The following is a 22,108-nucleotide window of genomic DNA, read 5'->3' on the forward strand; positions in this document are numbered from 1 at the left end:
GTGGCAGGGGTCCACCTAGGCTATCTGCTGCTATTTCCCAGGCACGTTAGCAGGGAACTGGATAGGAATCAGCAGCTAGGACTTGAACTACTGCAGCTATGTGGGATGCCAGCATTGCAGACAGCAGCCTTAACCTGTTATGTGACAATGCTAACCCGTCAAATAAATCTTTTTTAAAAAACTGCCTGCTTAGAGCTTTGAAATGTAAATCTAAGTTTATTTCTGTTAAGTTATTCATTTGTCTTTCTTTCACTTTAGGCTACTGAGTAGGAAATTTTCACAAAACTCAGGAATAATTACAATGACAGTTTCCTATATTTGTGTGGCTTTCCATGATATTATATTTGCTATTGTAGGGCTACATAAACATGATGAAAGTGTTCATGTTTCCAGCTCTGTGGTACAGTGGGATTAAGCTGCTGCCTGCAGCACCATCATTTCATGTGGGCACAGGTTCAAGTCCCAGCTGTACCACTTCTGATCCAGCTCCCTGCTAATGCCCTGGGAAAGCAACAGAAGGTTCCCCAAGTGCTTTGGCCTCTGGCAACCTATGTGGCAGACACTGATGGAACCCCTGGCTCCTGTCTTTGGTTCTGGCTATTATGGCCATTTGGGGAGTGAACCAATGGATGGAAGATCTATATTCCCAACCTCCATGTAACTCTTTCAAATAATAAATAAATAACTGTTTTTTGAAAAAGAAAAAGATTACCAGCGCCGCGGCTCACTATGCTAATCCTCTGCCTTGAGGCGCCGGCACACCGGGTTCTAGTCCCGGTCGGGGTGCCGGATTCTGTCCTGGTTGCCCCTCTTCCAGGCCAGCTCTCTGCTGTGGCCAGGGAGTGCAGAGGAGGATGGCCCAAGTACTTGGGCCCTGCACCCCATGGGAGACCAGGATAAGTACCTGGCTCCTGCCATCGGATCAGCGTGGTGCGCCGGCCGCGGCAGCCATTGGAGGGTGAACCAATGGCAAAGGAAGACCTTTCTCTCTCTCTCTCTCACTGTCCACTCTGCCTGTCAAAAAAAAAGAAAGAAAGAAAAAAGATTTATGAAATGCATGAAGTTTGTATTCTTTAAAATAAAAGGTTTCTGGGAAAAAATAACACTGCAAAGAAAGAAAGAGAGAAAGGAAGTAAATTGTCCCAAATTCTCTCCGATGATTAGTATTCTCTTTAACACAGCCTGATTTTTTATGTATTTTCTATGATGCATTTCTATTATTTTCTTCTTTTGTTTACTCATTAAAATAAATCAGACATTTCAGATACACTTAGGAGTGTGCAGACACCCCCTTCCATATCTGGGACACACCTCTCACTTACCCTTACAGCCTACTTCACTTGTCTCAAAGCAGTTTTTATGGTTTTCTGTTTTCTAGTCTCCCTAGTAAATGAAGATCCTGACTTTTCTTAAGATTTATTTTATTTATTTGAAATATAGAGTTACAGAGAGAGAGAGAGCGAGAGAGAGAGGTCTTCCATCCACTGGTTCACTCCCCCAAATGACCACAGTAGCCAGAGCAGCACTGATCTGAAGCCAGGAGCCAGGAATTTTTTCCGGGTCTCCCACACAGGTGCAGGGGCCCAAGGACTTGGGCCATCTTCTACTGCTTTCCCAGGCCATAGCAGAGAGCTGGATCAGAAGTGGAGCATCCAGGACTCACACCGGTGTCCATATAGGATGCCTGTGCTGCAGGCCAGGGCTTTAACCCACGGTGCCATAGTGCCAGCCCCTCCTGATATCTTTAAAAAAGTAGTGCTGGAGAGTCGTAGTGGATTTAAGCCTCAGTAAGAAGGATCTGGTACATGATGTGGAAACACTTCCCTAGCAGAATGAAAGAAAAAGAGTCCTTTCCAGAATAGACACACACACACGTATTCCTGCACCCTTTTGAAATGCAGGTTCTCTTTTGAAGCTGTGGTCATAAGCAGATAACTTTATTCCTTTTTTAACATTTTATTTATTTATTTATTTATTTGAGAGGTAGAGTTACAGAGAGAAAGACAGAGAGAAAGGTCTTCCATCTGCTGTTTCACTCCCCAAATGGTTGCAATGGCTGGAGCTAGGCCTATCTGAAGCCAGGAGCCAGGAGCTTTCCCCGGGTCTCCCAGGTGGGTACAGGGGCACAAACACTGGGGCCATCTTCCTCTGCTTTCCCAGGCCATAAGCAGAGAACTAGTGCCCATATGGGATGCTGGTGCCACAGGCAGAGGTTTAACCTACTATGTCACAGCACCAGTCCCATAAGCAGACAACTTTAGCTGAGGTGTTTTTTTTTTTGGGGGGGGGGGGTACCACTACTGAAATTTATTTGTCTAAAATTATTAGAATTAGACTTTCTATATTTTGAATGTAAAATGAGTCAATCATGGTGAGAAGGAAAATCAAAAAGACTTTTAGAGAGAAACCTCTATATTCTAAAATGCTTTTCCAGAACTTGCCTAAACATGGTTGTGGTATGTGTGTTTACTTGTAGGGACTGGTGACATCTGAAAAGAACAAACCAAACAGACAAACTCCTGCACCACTGCTATCAAAACATTTTACCACAGAAGAATGCCACTCCATGTGGATCCCAAGCAGGCTAAAAAGAAAAAGAACTGATTAGACCTCAGACTGCCCACTGAACGGGATGACGGCCACAGCTGCAGTGGAGACACCAAAAATGGAGAAGAGCGCCTCCAAGGAAGAGAAGCAGCAGCCTAAACAGGACAGCACAGAGCAGGGCAATGCAGATTCTGAAGAGTGGGTGAGCTCTGAGAGTGACCTCGAACAGATGAGCCTTAAGGGCAGCAACAACAACAGCTGCCAACCCAGAGATGGGCAATTGAAGAGAAAGGAGATGCCCTCCAAGCCACACCGCCAACTCTGCCGATCACCCTGCCTGGATCGCCCAAGCTTCTCCCAGAGTAGCATTTTACAGGATGGCAAGCTCGACTTGGAGAAAGACTACCAAGCCAAGATGGATTTTGCTCTAAAGCTGGGCTATGCAGAGGAACAGATTCAATCAGTGTTGCACAAGCTGGGCCCAGAATCACTTATTAATGATGTATTGGCAGAGCTTGTCAGACTTGGCAACAAAGGTGATTCAGAAGGGCAGGTCAACCTGACTCTGTTAGTGCCTCGTGGGCCCAGCTCCAGAGAAATTGCAAGCCCTGAATTATCTCTTGAAGATGAAATAGACAGCAGTGATAATTTGAGGCCAATTGTCATTGATGGAAGCAATGTGGCAATGAGGTAAGCCTGCTATATTTTTCTCTTTTGTGAAACTGGCCTGAGCTCATAGAACTTGTATGTATGCACGTATGCATGTATGTATGTATGTATGTATTTTCAAAGCACTACAGGTGACCATGGGTCGTTGCCTGTGGCCTGTGTTCTTGGAGGTGGGTAGACAGAGGCTGATATGATCCTGCCCTTGCCTTTCCTCTCTCTTTTGAAATCACTGCCATGATTTCAAAAGGGGTCATGCAGGCAATTTAGGCATTTGTGATCCTTCAGGGGAGACATAACTATTCAGCTTTGTTCCTCTTGGGATCTGCTATCCCGATCCTGAAAGTGCTGCCCTCATAATCACTCGGAGACTTACTGAGGAACTCTCAGTAACTTCTGATTGTTATCCTACCAAGTTCGGATCCCTTCATCTGGCTTTAAAGCTCTTTGTGACCTGGCCTTTCCTTCTCCCCCTTTGATCTCATTTCTAACACCTGTTGTATTTGCAATTTGCATCAGGCTATTTAATGGTTTCCATGTAAATTATGCTAATTTCTACTCCCCCTCCCCTGTGTTCATGTTATTTCCCTCCTCTTTATGTTCATAGTCTTCAAGATGCATCATCTCAACTAAAAAAAAAAGGGGGGGAGAAAGAAGGGAGGGAGGCAGAGAGGGAAGGAGCGAGAAAGGGAATATCATTATGTCCTCTGAATTATATCTACAAACCACGTTGAATCTGATAAAAACTAATTAAAACTTAAAATTAAATTATTTTAAAAAAGATGCACCATCTCAGGGTGGGCATTTGGTGCAATGATTAAGAGGCCACTTGGGGCACCCACATCCCATATCAGAGTGCCTGTGTTCAAGTCCTGGCTCTACTTCCAATTCCAGTGGATGAAAAGATCTCTCTGTATCTGTTTCTGTCTCTCTGTGTTTCAAATAAAAATGACAAAAAATAACTTAAAAGGAAACAATGCTACTAGAATGGAATGATCAGGTTCATTTTTTTTTTTTCATGTGAAGAGACTCAGGTTCAGAGAGATAAGTAACTACCTAGGGTCACATAGTTAATAAATGGCAAAGCTTGGATTAAAGCTTGAATCTGACTCCAAAACTCTTCTGACACTATCATACAATATTATGGGACTATTAATGTTATTAAACATGTTTAGTATCATTGCTAGTAACAAAGAATACATATACAGATTTCCTTTTTCCAATATTTTAAATCATGACAGCATCACCATAAAGTGTGTCAGTCAGGCTACACAGCTTCCCTTTTTTAGTGAGGGAAAACCAGAGGCATTGTAACAAGCAAATCAAATGAACTGCACACAATACTACAGAATCAGAATGATTCAATGGACCAGTAAAGCAGAAAATAGAGGTTAATGTTGTGGCACAGCGGGTTAAGCTGCACCTTGTAACCTGCGCTGCCAGCATCCTGGTTGCTCCACTTCCAATCCAGTTCCCAGCTAAAACACCTGGAGGAAGCAGTGGAAGATGACCCAAGTGCTTGGGTCCCTGCTCTTGGCTTCAACCTGACCCAGCCTCAACTGTTGTGGCCATTTGTGGAGTGAAGCAGAAGATGGAAGATCTCTCTCTCTCTCTCTCTCTCTCTCTCAAAATAAATCTTTAAAAAAAGTAGAGAGCGAATGATTTCCCTGTTCAAAGGGTCAAAAGTATCTCTGCTTTAAGCATAACCTAGAGTGATGCTTTTTATTTATTTATTTATTTGAAAGGCAGAATGACAGAGAGAGAGGAAGAAACGGGGAGAGACAGAAAGAGAGATCTTCCATCTGCTGGTTCACTCCCCAAATGGCCACAGAAGCCAGGATTAGGCCAAGCTAAAGCATGGAGAATCCGGAACCCCATCTGAGTCTCCCATGTGGGTGGCAGGGTCCCAAGCATTCCAACCGTCTTAGCACGGAGCTGGATTGGAAGTGGAGTAGCTAGGACTCAAACCGGCACTCATGGAATGCTGGTGTCGTGGTCAGTAGCTTAACCTGCTGTGCCGCAAATGTCTGTCCCCACTAAAGTGATTCTTGAGGGGAAGGGATACTTGATCTGACCAACTCAGTCTCTCCTCAAACTAGACCACCCAGAACATCCTAGATCAGACATGTTTCCAAAGCCTACCTTTCTTTAAGGATTTTGTGTTTCGGAGTCAAGGATGAGAGGAGCCAGACTTCCTTGGGAACTTTGACTTGATGGTGATACCAGATCTTCCTTGAGGCCAGTGTTGTGGAACAGCAGGTTAAGCTGCCACCTGAAATGCCAGCATCCCATGTGAGTGCCAATTCAAGTCCCAGCTGCCTCGCCTCCATTCCAGCTCCCTGCTAATGCACCTGGGAAGGTAGCAGAAGATGGCCCAAGTGCTTGAGACCCTGCTACCCATGTGGGAGACCCAGATGTCTCCTGGCTTTGGCCTGGCTGAGACCTGGCCATTGTGGTCATTTGTGGAGTGAACCAGTAGATTAATTGATATTCTCTCTCTCTCTCTCTTTCCTTTTTCTCTGTCGCTCCTCTGTAACTCTGCCTTTCAAATAATTATTTTTAAAAAAGATCTTCCTTTTCCTTGGATTTCTGTTCAAGGATGGCTAATTTTGAAGGATACTTTATAGTTCTTTTACTTTTAAAAAAACAGCGAGGAGCTTAATTACTAGGTAATTAGTTTCAACATATCTAGTCTGTGTCAGCAGCAGTCTTACTGATAGGAAGATGAAATTTTGTCTCCTGAATGACAGGAGATTTGCTAAATTAAAGGTACCTTACATGATTTACATAAAATTAAAATACTAAAGTAAATCTTTACAAAAATAAGCAAAAAACTCAACACTCAATCTTATCTTTAGAGCCTATTAAAATGGTGCATAGGGACCACATGCTGTTTTAAAAATCGTTGTGTGTGTCTCTATTAGCGTCTTGTTCTTATCTAAGTAAGTTCCTTATGAGTCCCATTTATTCTGTAATCACATTTTACATGTCCAAAGTGCAGTGTTATAGTCTGCATACGAACTTGTTACTGCTGTTAATGTAAACTCAGTTTGTTTTCCCCATTAGTTAGTTATCACTTTATCATGCAATTAACATTTCTTAAACTACATTTTAACATCTGCTATTCATCAGCCTATTGGATGAGCCTGTGTTTAAATTATGATACTCTGTTTGCCATTGAAGGCATTAACATTTGCAGTAGTGGGATACCTATGATTCACATATTGTGACTATTCTATGATACATGCTAAAGGATACATTCATTCTGTGATCTGTCTCCCTTGGGAGGGAAAAACTCCATTACAGAGGAACACAGGCTTTGAAATGTAAATGCCACTATATTCTATGTTATGTCTGGGAGAAGCCCAAACGTTTGAATCCTACTTTAAAAAAAAAAAAACACAATTGCAGAGGGAGAAGCCAGTGACTCATTTGCTATTCGGAATTCAGCTTGGGAACCTGGATCATGACATGTTTTTAATCCAGTTTACAGGACACAGTGAGCTATAGTATCACTGAGATACTCTGTGACCTGCAGGTCCTAGGATTGTTAACCTTTTCAAGATTGTAAAAGCACATTTTATGTATTTGGCAAAAACAGGTCATTTTGCAAACATTACTTTATTTGTTCTTAAAAATGTATTCATTATTTAAATATTTATTGGGCACTAAACTTAGCATACTGGGTCTTTGTATAGGTCTTTATTGCCACCTTGATAAATACATTAAAAAGTCTTATAATTCTTACTGGATAGTTCATGCTGTGCTTCCTGGACTGCTCTAAAGACAAAATTTTAATATGGTTTTATTAGAATGCTATGGGTTTTTTGTTTGTTTGTTTGTTTTGACAGGCAGAGTGGACAGTGAGAGAGAGAGACAGAGAAAAAGGTCTTCCTTTGCCGTTGGTTCACCCTCCAATGGCTGCTGCGGCCGGCGCACTGCGGCCGGCGCACCGCACTGATCCAATGGCAGGAGCCAGGTACTTATCCTGGTCTCCCATGGGGTGCAGGGCCCAAGCACTTGGGCCATCCTCCACTGCACTCCCTGGCCACAGCAGAGAGCTGGCCTGGAAGAGGGGCAACCAGGACAGAATCCGGCACCCCGACTGGGACTAGAACCCGGTGTGCCGGCGCCGCAAGGCAGAGGATTAGCCTAGTGAGCCGTGACACCGGCCCTGTTGTTTTTTTAAAACAATTATCAGTGCATTTAGAAACTGATATCAAAATACAAATGCATCAAAATACAAACTGTCTGTGGGTAGTAGTGAAAGAGTTGGATCTTGAGGAGTTTTTCTTTGTTGTTTTTGTTTTCTACATTTTATACAATATGAATATATTCAATAACCATATACATTTGTTATTATGAAAATATTTTAAACAAAGAATTTGATAGTATACAGTACAAAGTTGGAGTATCTGTCAGCAAATCTAACTCTTGTATTTCTTTCTAGACTTAAACTGTTTGAGAGAAGATGACACTTTACAGCATTGTGAAGCCAAATGAAATCCCCCTTCTAATGGCAGTTCTGATGACTTTCCCAAGTTCCATTATTCTTTATATTTATCAGCACTGTAGTAGTGGGAAAAATCACAACTGGATGTCTTCCCTACCCGACTATTTCATGCTGGCTTCATCCAGTAGTAGCCCTTTGAATACTGTGGGCTTGCCCAATTGCTTCATGGCTCAATTTTTTTTTCTTAGAAGCAATCAATGGTAGCTATCTTTAATGCTATCCTGGAATGTATTGGCAGTGAAATATACTTTTCCTGATATTTTCTATAGAGTAGTATAATTGCTTTATGGTATACTGGGGACTTTTTAAAAATATGTTTATTTATTTGAAAGGCAGAGTGACAGAGAGTCTCTCTGTGTCTCTCTCTCTTTCTCTGTCACTCTGCCTTTCAAATAAATAAATGAATCTTCACAACATGAATTCTGTTTGACTTTTTAACTTTCCAGGTGTTTGTTCCTTGTATAAGTAATAGTGACAGAATTTCCTCTTTTTACATCATGTTTTGATGATAAAAGGAACACTAGGTTTTTATAGGAAATTTTGAAATCAAAGGAAGAAAATAAGGTGACTGATAACCCTGCCACATAGAATAGCAAATTTTATTAATATATTTATTTATTTCTAACATTTTTTCAATGCTTTCTTCTACAAAATTAGGATTACTATATTTATATAGATACCATACACACGTTTCTATATCCTTTCTTTTCTCTTTGATAACTATATTGTGAGCATTTCCCACACCTTAAAATTTTCAATACTATGATTTTTGTTAGTGTATTATATTTAATTAAATGTATACACATGATAAGCATTTTCAGTCAGCGTTTTTATGTGTCTTTTCTGCTGTCAATGCTATTTTCAGAGCTTGATGCATGCACTTGAGACTCATCTCCAGATAATCCCCTACATAAACTATCTAAAAATCTAATAGCAACTCATCTTTTTTCATCAGTTTTGAATATATGAATCTTTAAAAAAGAAGGTGGTAGTACAAACAGAGAAAATGGAACTAGTGATAGGAGAGAGCCACCAGGGCGTGCTACTGGGTGGGAGTTGTTAACCATCTGTGCCCTTGAGAGAAGTCTGTAATAATGATAACAATTTTTGTGACAATTAGATGAAAGAGAATTTAAGGGCCAGGCATTGTGGCACAGAGAGTTAAGCTGCCCCTTAGGACTCCCACATCTGATATCAAAGTGCCTGGTTTGAGTCCCACCTCTGCTTCAGATTCAGCTTCCTGTTACTGGGCCGCTAGGAGACATCAGATGATGGCTCAAGTGCTTGGGTCCCTGCCACCTGCCCCTGTGGGAGACCCAGATGGAGTTTCTGGCTCCTGGCTTGAGCCAGATACTTAGAGAGTAAACCAGCAAATGAAAAATATCCTCTCTCTCTCCTCTCCTTTCAAATAAATGAATAAACTGAAAAGTTGTTTTGATATGCTCTTTCTTTTAAAGATTTATTTATTTGAAAGGCAGAGTTACAGAGAGGCAGAGGCAGAAAGAGAAAGAGAGACAGAGAGAGAGGTCTTCCATCTGCTGGTTCACTCCCCAGATGGCTGCAATGGTAGGAGCTGTGCTGGTCCAAGCCAGGAGCCAGGAGCTTCTTCCAGGTCTCCCACATGGGTCCAGGGGCCCAAGGACTCGGGCCATCTTCTACTGCTTTCCCAGGCCACAGCACAGAGCTGGATCAGAAGAGGAGCAGCCAGGACTCAAACCGGCACCCATATGGGATGCCAGCCCTGCAGGCGGTGGCTTTACCCACTATGCCACAGCCTAGTGAGCATTTTTTAAGATGCTCTTCTTAAAAAATACATACTTTGGGGCATTTGCCGTGGCGCAGTAGGTTAATCCTCTATCTGCGGTGCCGGCATCCCATATGGGCGCTAGTTCGAGTCCTGGCTGCTCCTCTTCCGATCCAGCTCTCTGCTATGGCCTGGGAAAGCAGTAAAGATGGCCCAAGTGCTTGGGCCCCTGCACCTACGTGGGAGAGCAGGGAAGAAGCTCCTGGCTCCTGGATTAGGATCGGCGTAGCTCCAGCCGTTGCAGCCATTTGGGGAGTGAACCAACAGAAGACCTTTGTCTCTTCCTCTCACTGTCTGTAACTCTACCTCTCAAGTAAATAAATAAAAAATAAAATCTTTTAAAAAAATGCACACTTTGGAGGCTTGCATGGTGGCATAGTTGATAAAGTAGCCGCCTGCAGTGCCAGCATCCCATATGGGTGCTAGTTCTAGTCCCAGCTGCTCCTCTTCCGATCCAGCTTTCTGCTTTGGCCTGGGAAAGCAGTAGAAGATGGTCCAAGTCCTTGGGCCCCTGCACCCACATGGGAGACCTGGAAGAAGCTCCAGGCTCCTGGCTTCGGATCAGTGTAGCTCTGGCTTTTGCAGCCATCTAGGGAATGAAAAACAGGATGGAAGAACTTTGTCTCTCTCTGCCTCTGCCTCTCTGTAACTCTGCCTTTCAAATAAATAAATAAATAAATAAATCTTTGAAAAAATGCATACTTTGGCATCATTTAAAAGGAAATTGCTTGTTGTGAACCTCTTAATACTAAGAAAAAGCCTGTTTGGGGAGCACTTTTTGGTTATCAATTGTCAGTCCTTTCTCCTCTTATTTTCTACCTTCCTAAAGCCATGGAAATAAAGAAGAATTCTCCTGCCGAGGAATACAACTTGCTGTGGACTGGTTTCTAGATAAAGGCCATAAAGATATTACTGTATTTGTGCCCGCGTGGAGAAAGGAGCAGTCCCGCCCTGATGCACCAATTACAGGTACTGTTGCAAATCCAACATTTCTTCTCATCTATAGGCAAAGCCAGCAAACTGATTGAGGGAGGGGTTGATGGTACCAACTTAGCTAAATATTTTTGTCTAAATTGTTAAGTGTATGTAAAATATTTTTAGTAAGTTTATGCTTGATAAAGTGACCCAAAGAAAACCATCATCGTTTTGTGGTATATGGCAGTTAAGTAGAGACAGCATCAGTTCAGCCAAGGATAAAGTACATAATTGAAAAGGAGTGCTTTTCTACTTGGCCATAGATTCAGACTAAAGGGGGATAAATCTGTCTATGAACATGGACGAATTTTTCAAGGGACTGTGGAAACCATGGTAGACAACCCATCTCATTCTGCACCAAATGATTGTGGGATTTGCAAGTAGGGAGTGGAATAGAGAGAAAAGTCCCATGTGACTTATCCGTGGGGGACTGATGATATTTTTAAGGTCCCATGGAATGTTTTAATTTGATTTTCTTGTCATATCAGAAGGAGAGATGAATATGATAATAGTGAGTTCACAATGATGTATCTAGATGGATTATATTTGGATTTATATTAAGGCCATTGTAACTTGGAAATTTTTTTTAACTTTTAAGATTTATTTATTTATTTGAAAGTCAGAGTTAGAGAGAGAGGGAAGAACAGAGAAAGAGATCTTCCCTCTGCTGGTTCACTCCCCAGATGGCCAGGAGCTTCATCTGGGTCTCCGACATGGTCAGCAGGGCCAGGAGCTTCATCTGGATCTCCTACATGGTTGGCATAACATGGAAATTTTAATATCTCTTTGTGAAAGAAGTGGCCCGTGAAGGCCAAGAATGTCTTAAAAAGTCATCAAAAGTCAGTATGTGGTAGGGTCCTAGTGGGAGTAGGACTGCTACATTCACTTACAACAGTATATGAAACATATACTCTTTACAGTATTTAGGGACTTATAGGCCCCAGTCCTCTGAGTATCAGCTCTTACCTGATGTGCCTAATGGGAAAACTCCAGTGAATGACTATCTGGGCTGTGTGTAGAGCTGACTGACATCTGCTGAACAGGCTCCCAAGGCTCAGTCTGAGAGTGAATCCTGGCCCTTCTCAAGCGCAGCCAGCAATTCTCTCTCCTTGGCAATTAGAAGGCCAAAGAAAGGGCGTCAACACAAGAGCTACAGCTTGATGTTTCACCTTCATTTGGGCCTTCCTTCAGGCAGAAGGCAAAAATGTAAGTCCCTAGGAGTGATGCTTCACTCTCCTCCTACCAGCACACCAGCCCGTTCTCTTCAACAGCCGGAAAGCTGAGGCTTTGGCCAAAAGGCAAAATAAGTATCCAGAATGCTGGGCCATCAGCGTCACTTTTCACTCTTCGTGGTAACTTTGAAAATTCAGGGGTCATTGAGTCCAGTTCCTTCATTTTACTGAAAATAAATCCAAAGGGGAAGGTGACTTACCTAAGGTCATGATCCAATTTGGTGTTGTAGCTGGGAATGGAACCCACTTTCTAAGTGAAAATATTTTAATTTAGTATAAACTTTGTATTTTGTAATATGGGGATAAAACTGTTAATTTCCAAAGAGGATTTCTACTCTGTGGTATATAATCATATTTCAACAGATCAAGATATTCTACGTAAGCTGGAAAAGGAAAAGATTCTTGTCTTCACACCATCGCGAAGGGTCCAAGGCAGGAGAGTTGTCTGCTATGATGACCGGTTCATAGTCAAACTGGCTTTTGATTCTGATGGCATCATTGTATCCAACGATAACTACCGAGACCTTCAAGTTGAAAAGCCGGAATGGAAGAAGTTCATTGAGGAGCGGTTGCTGATGTATTCTTTTGTGAATGACAAGTGCGTTTCTTTCCAGTAGGCTCTGAATAATAGCCCTCTATCCAAGTTACCAGTAGGAATAGATTTCATTTCATTTCAATAAAAATTTACTGAACACTTACTGTGTACCATGCATTATGCTGGTTGCCATGGAGATAAAAGGCTGAATGAGAAACAGGACTGACTTTGAAAGGGCTGAAAGTGCAGTTAAGAAAGAGAAAGAAACCACTGCAATGTGTTGTGATAAGCGCTACGGTTAAAGTTTTTTATTAATTGCTCTGTCTACAGGAGGTTTTAGAAAAAGACCTCCCAGAGGAGATGACATTTCAGATGAAGCTCACAGAGCAAAGAGGGCTGCTGGGCATGACAGAGGAAGGGGACAACATGAATAAAGCTATGAAGGTGTGAATGTGAGTGGCGTGCTGGGGGGAACAAGCAGGCACACTGGTACTGCTGGAACACACTCACATGGAAGAATGATGCACAGGGAAAAGAATTCTTCCTGTGTGACCAAGCGGTAACAAAAGGAAGAGCTGCTGGCTTAACAGAAAAAGGCAGACTTGAGCCAGGAGGGGCCATTAGAAAGCTGTGACAATACAGGCCAGAGCTAATGAAAATCAGAACTCCTGCTTAGGGGATAGTGGCAACAGAAGGGAAGACATTCACCCCTTGCTTGCTTGCTTTCAGATTTATGCCTCCAGATGATCCTTTAGGACGCCATGGCCCAAGCCTTGAAAATTTCCTAAGAAAGAGACCTGTCGTTCCTGAGCATAAGAAGCAACCATGTCCTTATGGTGAGTACCTATGTGCAGAACTGAGTTCTGTACTAGGGGAAACATAAGGACTCTGTGGATACTTTTCTCTCCCAGGTTTACCTTTCAGATGGGAATCCTGGTCCATCCACTTTCTGTGAGTTACAGTTTTGTGTCTTTATGTACTCTCAGTAGGTATTTAAAGAAAAAATCCTAGAAACTGCATGAGGAAGAGGTATCTAGAATTGAAGGGAAGATCAGCTGTTACTTGCTAAAATAACATACAAGCTCTAGCTGCCTGAGTCCTGAGCAATGTTGTCGAAACCTATGGGGCCTACGGAAATAGAAAGAGCAATGCCAAACTGGGTTTGACCCCAAGAATGTGTCTGTCAGGCAGCTGACTTCCACCTTCTGTCAACTAATAATACCCTTTCCTTCTGATCTGTGGTTTGCCACTTTGCCTCCAAACTTCCCTTTCATTTTTTTTTTTATTTTTTAAAGATACCTTCTTCTAGAGTGTTTTTGTGTCCTTACCCAAGTCCCTCTGATACAAAGTTTGTGAGCCTACAGTGCATCATGGGCTTGGTCTGAGGCTAGTTTGGATGTTGGCTCTTTTTTTGGACAATCACTTTTATGGGGCATTTGGTTTTTGTCCTCGATGAACATTTGAATCAGAATCTTTTCATGTTATCTCATTGAATCTTTACAATTACCCTGTAATATAGGCGTGCTTATGAACCCTGTTTACAGAAGAAGAAAATGAGGCTTGGAACATAGAGTCACTGACCAAGGTCACGAGGCTAGTAAGGGACATAGCTGGAATGGAAACCCAGGTTTGCCTGGCCTCCAAACCTGTGCTCATTTGCACTGCACCACGCTGCCTTCTGTTGCTCTCCACCACCTTAGCGTGCAGGCTATGCTGAGGCAAAGCTGTACATCACTGGACAATCCAGGCTGTTCAACTGCTCAGCTCTTAGCTTTGACACTGCAATTTCCTCTCCAGCTTTCCACCTCTACCCCTCTCCCCTTGCAGTGTGTGATGCCTCCTTGGTGTTGTCTGTCTCTCACCTTTGTGGAAAGTTAATATTCTGCCTCAGCCCCAAACAGTAATAACTCTAACCTGAGTGACCAGGTTGCTTTGACAGTTTCTGGCACAGAGGGTTGCGCAACTATGAGAAAGTCTTACTCCAAGGCATTATTTTTTCAGGCAAAAAATGCACCTACGGCCACAAGTGCAAATACTACCACCCGGAGCGGGCCAACCAACCGCAGCGTTCGGTGGCTGATGAGCTCCGCATCAGTGCCAAACTGTCCACAGTGAAAACCATGAGCGAAGGCACCCTGGCCAAGTGTGGCACAGGGATGTCTAGTGCCAAAGGTGAGATAACCTCAGAGGTCAAACGGGTGGCCCCCAAGCGCCAATCCGATCCCAGCATCCGGTCCGTGGCCGTGGAGCCTGAGGAATGGCTGTCCATTGCCCGTAAGCCTGAGGCCAGCTCTGTCCCCTCGCTTGTGACTGCCCTAAGTGTCCCCACAATCCCACCCCCCAAAAGCCATGCAGTGGGTGCACTCAACACTCGTTCGGCCAGCAGCCCAGTGCCAGGATCCTCCCATTTCCCACACCAGAAGGCCTCGTTGGAGCACATGGCCAGCATGCAGTATCCCCCGATTCTCGTTACCAACAGCCATGGGACCCCTATTAGCTATGCTGAGCAATACCCAAAGTTTGAGTCCATGGGGGACCATGGCTACTATTCGATGTTAGGCGACTTCTCCAAGTTAAACATCAACAGCCTGCATAATCGAGAGTACTACATGGCTGAAGCAGACCGGGGGGTGTATGCCCGGAATCCCAACCTCTGTCCTGATAGCCGCATGAGCCATACCAGGAACGACAACTATTCTTCCTACAACAACCTGTACTTGGCTGTAGCTGATGCCCATTCTGAAGGCAGTTTGAAGTTGCACCGCTCGGCATCTCAGAACCGTCTTCAGCCTTTTCCTCATGGTTACCATGAAGCCTTAACGCGAGTGCAGAGCTACGGCCCAGAGGATTCTAAGCAGGCCCCTCACAAGCAGTCAGTCTCCCACTTAGCTCTGCATGCCCAACACCCAGCAACTGGGGCACGCTCCAGCTGTCCTGGAGACTACTCCATGCCTCCCAATATCCATCCCGGGGCAACTCCCCAGCCAGGCCGTGCCCTGGTGATGACACGGATGGACAGCATTTCTGACTCCCGCCTCTATGAGAGCAACCCCATGAGGCAAAGACGACCTCCTCTGTGCCGGGAACAGCACGCCAGCTGGGACCCACTGCCCTGTGCAGCCGACTCCTATGCCTACCACTCCTATCCCTTGAGTAACAGCCTCATGCAACCATGTTACGAGCCAGTCATGGTACGGAGTGTGCCCGAAAAGATGGAGCAGCTTTGGAGGAATCCTTGGGTGGGAATGTGCAATGATTCTAGGGAGCATATGATCCCAGAGCACCAGTATCAGACCTATAAGAACCTCTGCAATATTTTCCCTTCCAACATTGTTCTTGCAGTGATGGAGAAGAATCCCCACACAGCAGATGCCCAGCAACTGGCAGCCTTGATTGTTGCTAAGCTTAGGGCTGCACGTTGACGTGACACAGGACCACTGCAGTCCTTTCTAGAGATAGGAATATTAATACTTCAAATACACTAATACTATGATTATAGTAACTAATCATTTGTGTTGCGCTTTTAATAAGTTACAGAGTGTTTACATCATTTAAGCGCATAACAACCCTGTGAGGTAGGTCTTACCAACATCCTATTTTATAGAGCAGGGAGCTGAAGCTCAGTGAGATTGACTTGCCAAAGTCACACTGCTAGCAAATGACTTCAGTCAAGACACACACCCAAGTCCTCTGACAACAAGTCCCATGCCCTTTGTGCACTGCATGGCGCAGGTAATGGAGGACAAAACCCAGGGAGAAGAGGCCTAAATGTGAGAAATCCCGAGGGATTCCATTACCAGCATTTTCTTAGTCACACATTCTATATTGCAAAGTGTGAATGATATATCCAAGTTAGAGAGCAAAAACATCAGGATCAGAGTATATGTTGAATTAACCTTTTAGGTTTTCTTAATAGGATTTTTTGAAGCTATTTAAAATCAAATACTTCCTTTTGCATGGATATTTGATCATTCAATATCTTTATTAAACAAGATATAGGGTCACATTGAGGCTTCTAGAGCTATATCTGAAACCTATTAGCAATTATATTGCATGTATGAATGTATATATTTGAGATGTGTGCATACCTCTGTATCAACTTTTATAGTGATAATGAGAAGGTAGGCTCTAAGCAGTCCTTAGTCTATAGCTGTATAGGTCATGAATCTGACTTGATGATTTTATGTTACATTTCATAGTTTCAACTAGTTTTGAAAGTGGAAAGTACATGCCAACATTAGAACATTGCTTTCTTAGGCGCCAGAGCAAACCAGATCTGTTTCCTTTGTACTTTTCACTGGCCAGCCAACATTTACTAATAGTTCCTAGCTTCCAAGTCTCTTCACCTCAGCAAATTAGGGGTCAGGTTGCAGCCTTCTGCAGAGGAGCTGATGGATAAGCTCAAGTTCCGATCATAGGATACGTGTATGCTACACAAGCACAGAAGAGTTTGACCAGGACCAAAGGATTTACTCCCAGAGGCCACTCACCGTATCCCAGGAGAGATGGCCAAACTCATGTGGCATTAAATGGCGAATACTAAAGCTTCACTCAAGGAGGGACTAATGGATGCTTTTTGGACTTCTGACCTATGCAGTATTCAACACCACAGGATGAAAATGTAATGGAGGACAGTGCATAGCCATGTAATCCACTATTCTCCTGCTGTCCACCCTTTGGGCAATAAGGTCAATCATTGGTGGAGCAGAATTTCTTTAGGGAAAAAAAAAAAAAACCAGGGATTTTTCTAGATAGGAAAAAAAAGCAGCTTCCAGAAGGGGATGCTGCATCTTTGCTCATAGCTGGCTCAGTTATGCACTTCAAATCCACGCAAAGAGGGTGCACTTGCTAATAAGGTAATTAATTCTTAGATTTGCTACTAAAGAGGAAAGGCCTTGGATTGAGAGGCACCATTTGCGCAACTTGTATCTTGCTCAGGGTGGGAAACTTTGTAGCTAAGTGCCTCTAGAAGAGGTATTTCTTGTTTATTTTTTTTAAAGCTGCACTAAATGAACCCCCTTTTTGAATCCATTGTATATTTCAACATTTTGAACCATGACCAGCTCACTATTTCCTGAGCTGGAACTTGCTAACTTCTATGGTTGTTTTTTTCATGAAAGTTGAGAAGGCCTGGCCTTGGCCTTTTGTTTCTTCATGAGAAGGTGTGACACTGCCTATTAAATGTTTCTTACTGTGAAACACTCCGAATGTGAGGCTGTAGTCAGGGTTGTTTCTGGTGGTTTGATAATGGCTTGCATGCTGCTTTCTGTCTGTCCAAGTCAATCAATTCTGCATCTCAACCAAATGTTACTCTTCAGTTAATCACAGCTTCCCATTAATCTCTTACCTTCTAATCGTCCCATTTCTCAGCACATTACTGAAAGTGTTAAAAGTATTTTCTACCAGGTAGGTCCACAGAGTGACAGTTGCCCCTGCAGTGCTTGCTATTTCACACAAACACTATTTCCTACCTTTAACTTCTTGAACCTTCTCAATCTGCCCTGTGTCTAAATCAGCTTGACAATCTCAGATGACTCTGATGCCTTTGTGCCAGTTAGTTCATCTGCCTACCAAAATCATCAGTGGCACTGCATTATTCGCTATTTGCACAATTTACACAGAAGCACAAGATTTATCATGTTAGCTGCAATCCATCTCGAACATGTTCATATTTAGTACTCAGAACAGTTTGTAAGTTTCTCCCAATATAGGAAATATTTTTAAGGCAGCATATGTATTTCTTATTTCCTAAAAACAATTGTCATTCTTCTCCTCTCATACAATGTGTATAAACCAAAGCGGCTAGGAGCAATGCTTCAAATAACCAGAAATGACCTTTTGTTGATACAAATTGTATCTCTTTTTTCCTGATTGTATAGAAACAAATGTACAAAACTCATCAACTAGGATTAGTACTGAATTTTCACTCCGATGTTTGTGGCACTGTGTGTCACATGGAAGTAGCCCAGAGGTTGTGAAGGAGCTTTTATTTCCAAAGGGCAGTCGTAGTTTATAGATAGACAATTTTTCAAGGCCTCTTTATTACTAGGTGCACAGCTATTGTGTGTACAGTTTCAGGCATTATATTGCATACGTTCTCTTTAGGCTATTAAATTTAATATGTCCTTGCGGAAGGGATTTTGTGTAAAAAGTTATCTGTGTTAGTGAATCATCTGCAAGAATCTATAAATGGAGCTGCACGACTATGAATGCATAAACCCAGCTTGGTTCTTAGTTATTAAAGAAACATTTTCTTTATATTGAAGTCTGCATACTTTTTGACTTTTCCATTGTCTGTAGTTATAAAACAGCAATTAATAAAGAAGCACTGGGACACACACACCCCCTTTGGTTCCCTTGGGAATAAAACCAAGTTTCCCTCATGGGGCTAAGCGTGTATCTTTCAGGATACTTACCTCCAAGCACTCAGCAGGGGTCACTGCACAGTGTTTTGTGTGGTTTTCAAGAAGTGGTATATTTTGCAAGAGGTGCTTTGTAATTTTAATTCTTTCACTGATTTTCTGACCTCATAGCAGTCTGTGCCTATTCAGGCCTTAGAGTTTGTAGATTTTTGTGAATTCTCTTTTTTTTTTCTTTTTGCTGTTTGTGATTTTCTCATTTTGTTTTCATTTTGACCTAAAGGAGATGTGTGACCCTGGGATGGCATGGTTAATCCAGGGCACTATTTCTATAAGACAGCTCCAAGGAATAGGAGCCTTTTCAAGGGTAACATTGAGACATTGTACTCTCTCTTAAGGTGCCAGGTAGAGAAGGGAGAATGACAGATGCCTCATGGAAATGGCCTCCAAAACTTGTCCTATTCTAAGAAATGAAACACATAGCATGGTATTTTTTTCTTTCTCTCTCTCCCTCTCCTAGTTTCAAATACTTCGCTAAAATTCCTTTTTATTTTTCTATTTTGGAAGAAATTATCTTTATACAGTAACTCCAACATTGATATCCATTAACCTGTGGCACTGAGTTTTCTTCTAAACATAGAAGAGTTCGCTTTGAGAGGCGCTCAGTTACTATTCTATCTATGCTGTAAGTATGGGACTTTGTATACAACGCCCTTTTTGAGGGCCAACGATTTCAATACACTTTGTTTTACTCTGTGAACCGGGTCTGGATCTGCACAGGGGAAGTAACGCCGAGCTGTCCAAAGAGCCCTGCTCAGGTCTCTTCCTAACCCTACTCTTCCTTCCCCTCCTCAGATCTGACACTGGGGAGTGCATAGTCTCAAGTGAAACGGCACTACACTTAGTTCTCATTGGAAACCAAACCAGTGTATTTCTGGAACCTGCTTGTCTAAAGTAGTCAATGCCTTTCTGAAGACTCAGCATAGTTAGTATCTATTGTATTGTAGTTAACTATATACCTAGGCAGATTGACTATTTTTAGTCCTGGTTTGTGTATCATTGAGCTATAATAGTTTGCTTTATTCATTTGTGAGATTAAACAATAATGTTTAATGGTTGTAAACTTTTATAAAACCTCTTTGGGTTTTTTGTTTGACCCAAACATAATGTAAGTCTCAATGACAAAATACACGAAGCCAACCAGAAGTGAGTAAAAATATATCTCTTCCCCAGTTTTGTCTGCCTCTATAATGCACGTGCAATGTTTTGTAATATGTTCTCACTAGCATGAATCTGCTATGACTACTTCAAGAGATTTTAGTTTCACCTATAATTGTGATGGAAATGCTGTATCACTGACAACAATGAACTGTATCCACACTTATTTACTGCATAAACTGTTTGTCTACTAAGCACTAATGGCTCTTTCTTTACAAACATCAAAAACAGAAGCCATATACCACACACACACACACACACACACACACACACACAGAGTCTAATCCTGAGATACTGTATTTCTGTCCTTGTGACTTGCAACTTGAATTAAGCTCATAAGGCAAAGGATTCCCCCCAAAGGAGTTCACCTGAATTTTACCACAGTAAGCAGATGCCCTGTAATCTGCGAAGACTAACATAGCTCCAAGTGCTATTCAGACTGGTGTTTCCCACAAAGCAAGGCTGGGCATCCACTGGTGGGGTAGAACCAAGTAGAAGGCTCAAGGCCCAGGCTTGTTTCTGTACATAGCCTTTAAGGATTTTCCCCAAAGTCTCAAGAGAGCCAAAAGGGGCCTTGCACCCTACACTTCCCACTTGCAGAGTGCTCAGCTGCATCAGCTCCTTTAGGAGATAGGGAAGCAACTGAGGCTCCAAGAGTACCAAGAGATTTGACCAAGGACAAACAGAATTAAGAGGCAAAAGGACTGGAAGCACTGGCCTCCTGACTCCCAGGTGGGCAAGCCCTTTACTACAGTGTCAGACCTCTCTGGAGCCTCCTACTCCACCCCTCACCCTACCCCAAGCTAGTCTCATTCTAAAGGCCACAGTTGCTACAGCAGAGCTCAGCCCTAGGAGCTTTTGCAAAGGACTATTCATGAGCTAAGAATTCTGGTTTTCTAAGATTTACTTATTTATTTTGAAAGTCAGTTAGAGAGAGAGAGAGAATCTTCCATCCACTGATTCACTCCCTAGATGGCTTCAACAGCCAGCATTGTGTCAGGCTGAAGTCAGCAGCTTCTTCTGGGTCTCCCGTGTGGGTGGCAGGGGCCTAAATACTTGGGCCATCATCGGTTGCTTTCCCAGGCCATGAGCAGGGAGCTTGAGTGGAAGTGGAGCAGCCAGGACTTGAACTCATACCCATGGGGGCTGCTGGCATCACAGGTGCTGGCTTCACCCACTATGCCACCTGCTGCACCACAGCACTGACCCCAGAATTCTGTTTTGCTTTGTTTCCTTTTACCACCCTCCACGGGACTGAAGATACTCATCTCCCCTCACCCTTTTCCTGTCTTTTATTCCTGCTGCCTCCTGTCACATTCCTAGGGAATACATACATCAAGTTCTTACTAAGAACCAAATAGGGGACTGGCCTATAAGTGGCCTAGGGAGAAAGAAGAGGAACAAATAGTTCCTATCTTGGGGCACTTGCACTCTGATAAGGGAATGAAACACAGAGAATAAATTAATACCCTGACTTCCTTGGAGGGCAGTGGCAGTGTGAAGAGAAAGAGAATGGTAAGAATGATTCAAATTCCAGGAAGAGACAAGTGGAAAATCAACAACTCTCACCATATTCCTCTCCAGCTCAGCTCTCTGGCCTCATGGCCTATGAAGTCACATCACCATCTTTCAAATAAATATCCTGGACCCTGTACTGATTACTGCAACCATGCTCTTTCTCTACCCCTCTGGACTTTGGCTTTCCTTTTATGGATGCCTTGTTCTGACTAGCAAAGCCTTACTTTTGAAGATAGTTTTCATGTCACCTCTGACAAACTGTTCTATGTCCTGGTCCAGGTATTGTTAGTCCCTCCCCACAGTGAGCCTTAATACTTCTTTAGCACTTGGTGTTTTGTCCTAATTAAGTTAGCAGTCTCCACCCCAAAACAATTAGTTCAGGGCAGGGCCGCAGGAACCATACCCTTTGTCACTGATGAATTATCCATCAGACGGGATCTCTCAATCACCATTGTTGAACAATAATATAATCAAACATTTCCCTTGACACTCATCTCTGTGTCCCAGTTAAATATTTACAGTTCAAAGACTTTTACTAATCAGTCTCTGATCTTTCTAATCAGAAGGAAAAGGTTCAAGGGCACTAGGCCAAGGTTGCTTCCTGGCACTCCACACCACCCTACATACACCACCACCATCTGAAGCCCTTTCAACCTGGTCTCTCAACTGCCAGGTTTCAGGACTAAAGCTAACAATGCCCTTGGCTCTTACTCTCTCTGGACCTGGACCAGAAGTGAGCTC

At 42.9% G+C, this 22,108-nt stretch overlaps 1 protein-coding gene across 3 annotated transcripts in view; it reads left to right on the forward strand.

Annotated features, from left to right (window-relative positions):
- ZC3H12B (zinc finger CCCH-type containing 12B) overlaps positions 1-20,042 on the forward strand; it is a 468,637-nt gene extending 448,595 nt beyond the window's left edge. For all 3 annotated transcript variants that reach the window (XM_008272718.4, XM_070066354.1, XM_051827742.2), the window contains 5 exons: positions 2,477-3,237; positions 10,360-10,499; positions 12,101-12,335; positions 13,002-13,108; positions 14,274-20,042. In XM_008272718.4, the coding sequence (XP_008270940.1) occupies positions 2,633-3,237; positions 10,360-10,499; positions 12,101-12,335; positions 13,002-13,108; positions 14,274-15,694 (2,508 nt within the window). In that variant the 5' untranslated portion in view covers positions 2,477-2,632 and the 3' untranslated portion in view covers positions 15,695-20,042. The remainder of the gene's footprint in view (positions 1-2,476; positions 3,238-10,359; positions 10,500-12,100; positions 12,336-13,001; positions 13,109-14,273) is intronic.
- The last annotated feature ends 2,066 nt before the right edge of the window (positions 20,043-22,108 follow it).

This window comes from Oryctolagus cuniculus, chromosome X (genome assembly GCF_964237555.1).
Source record: "Oryctolagus cuniculus chromosome X, mOryCun1.1, whole genome shotgun sequence".
Taxonomy (NCBI): domain Eukaryota; kingdom Metazoa; phylum Chordata; class Mammalia; order Lagomorpha; family Leporidae; genus Oryctolagus; species Oryctolagus cuniculus.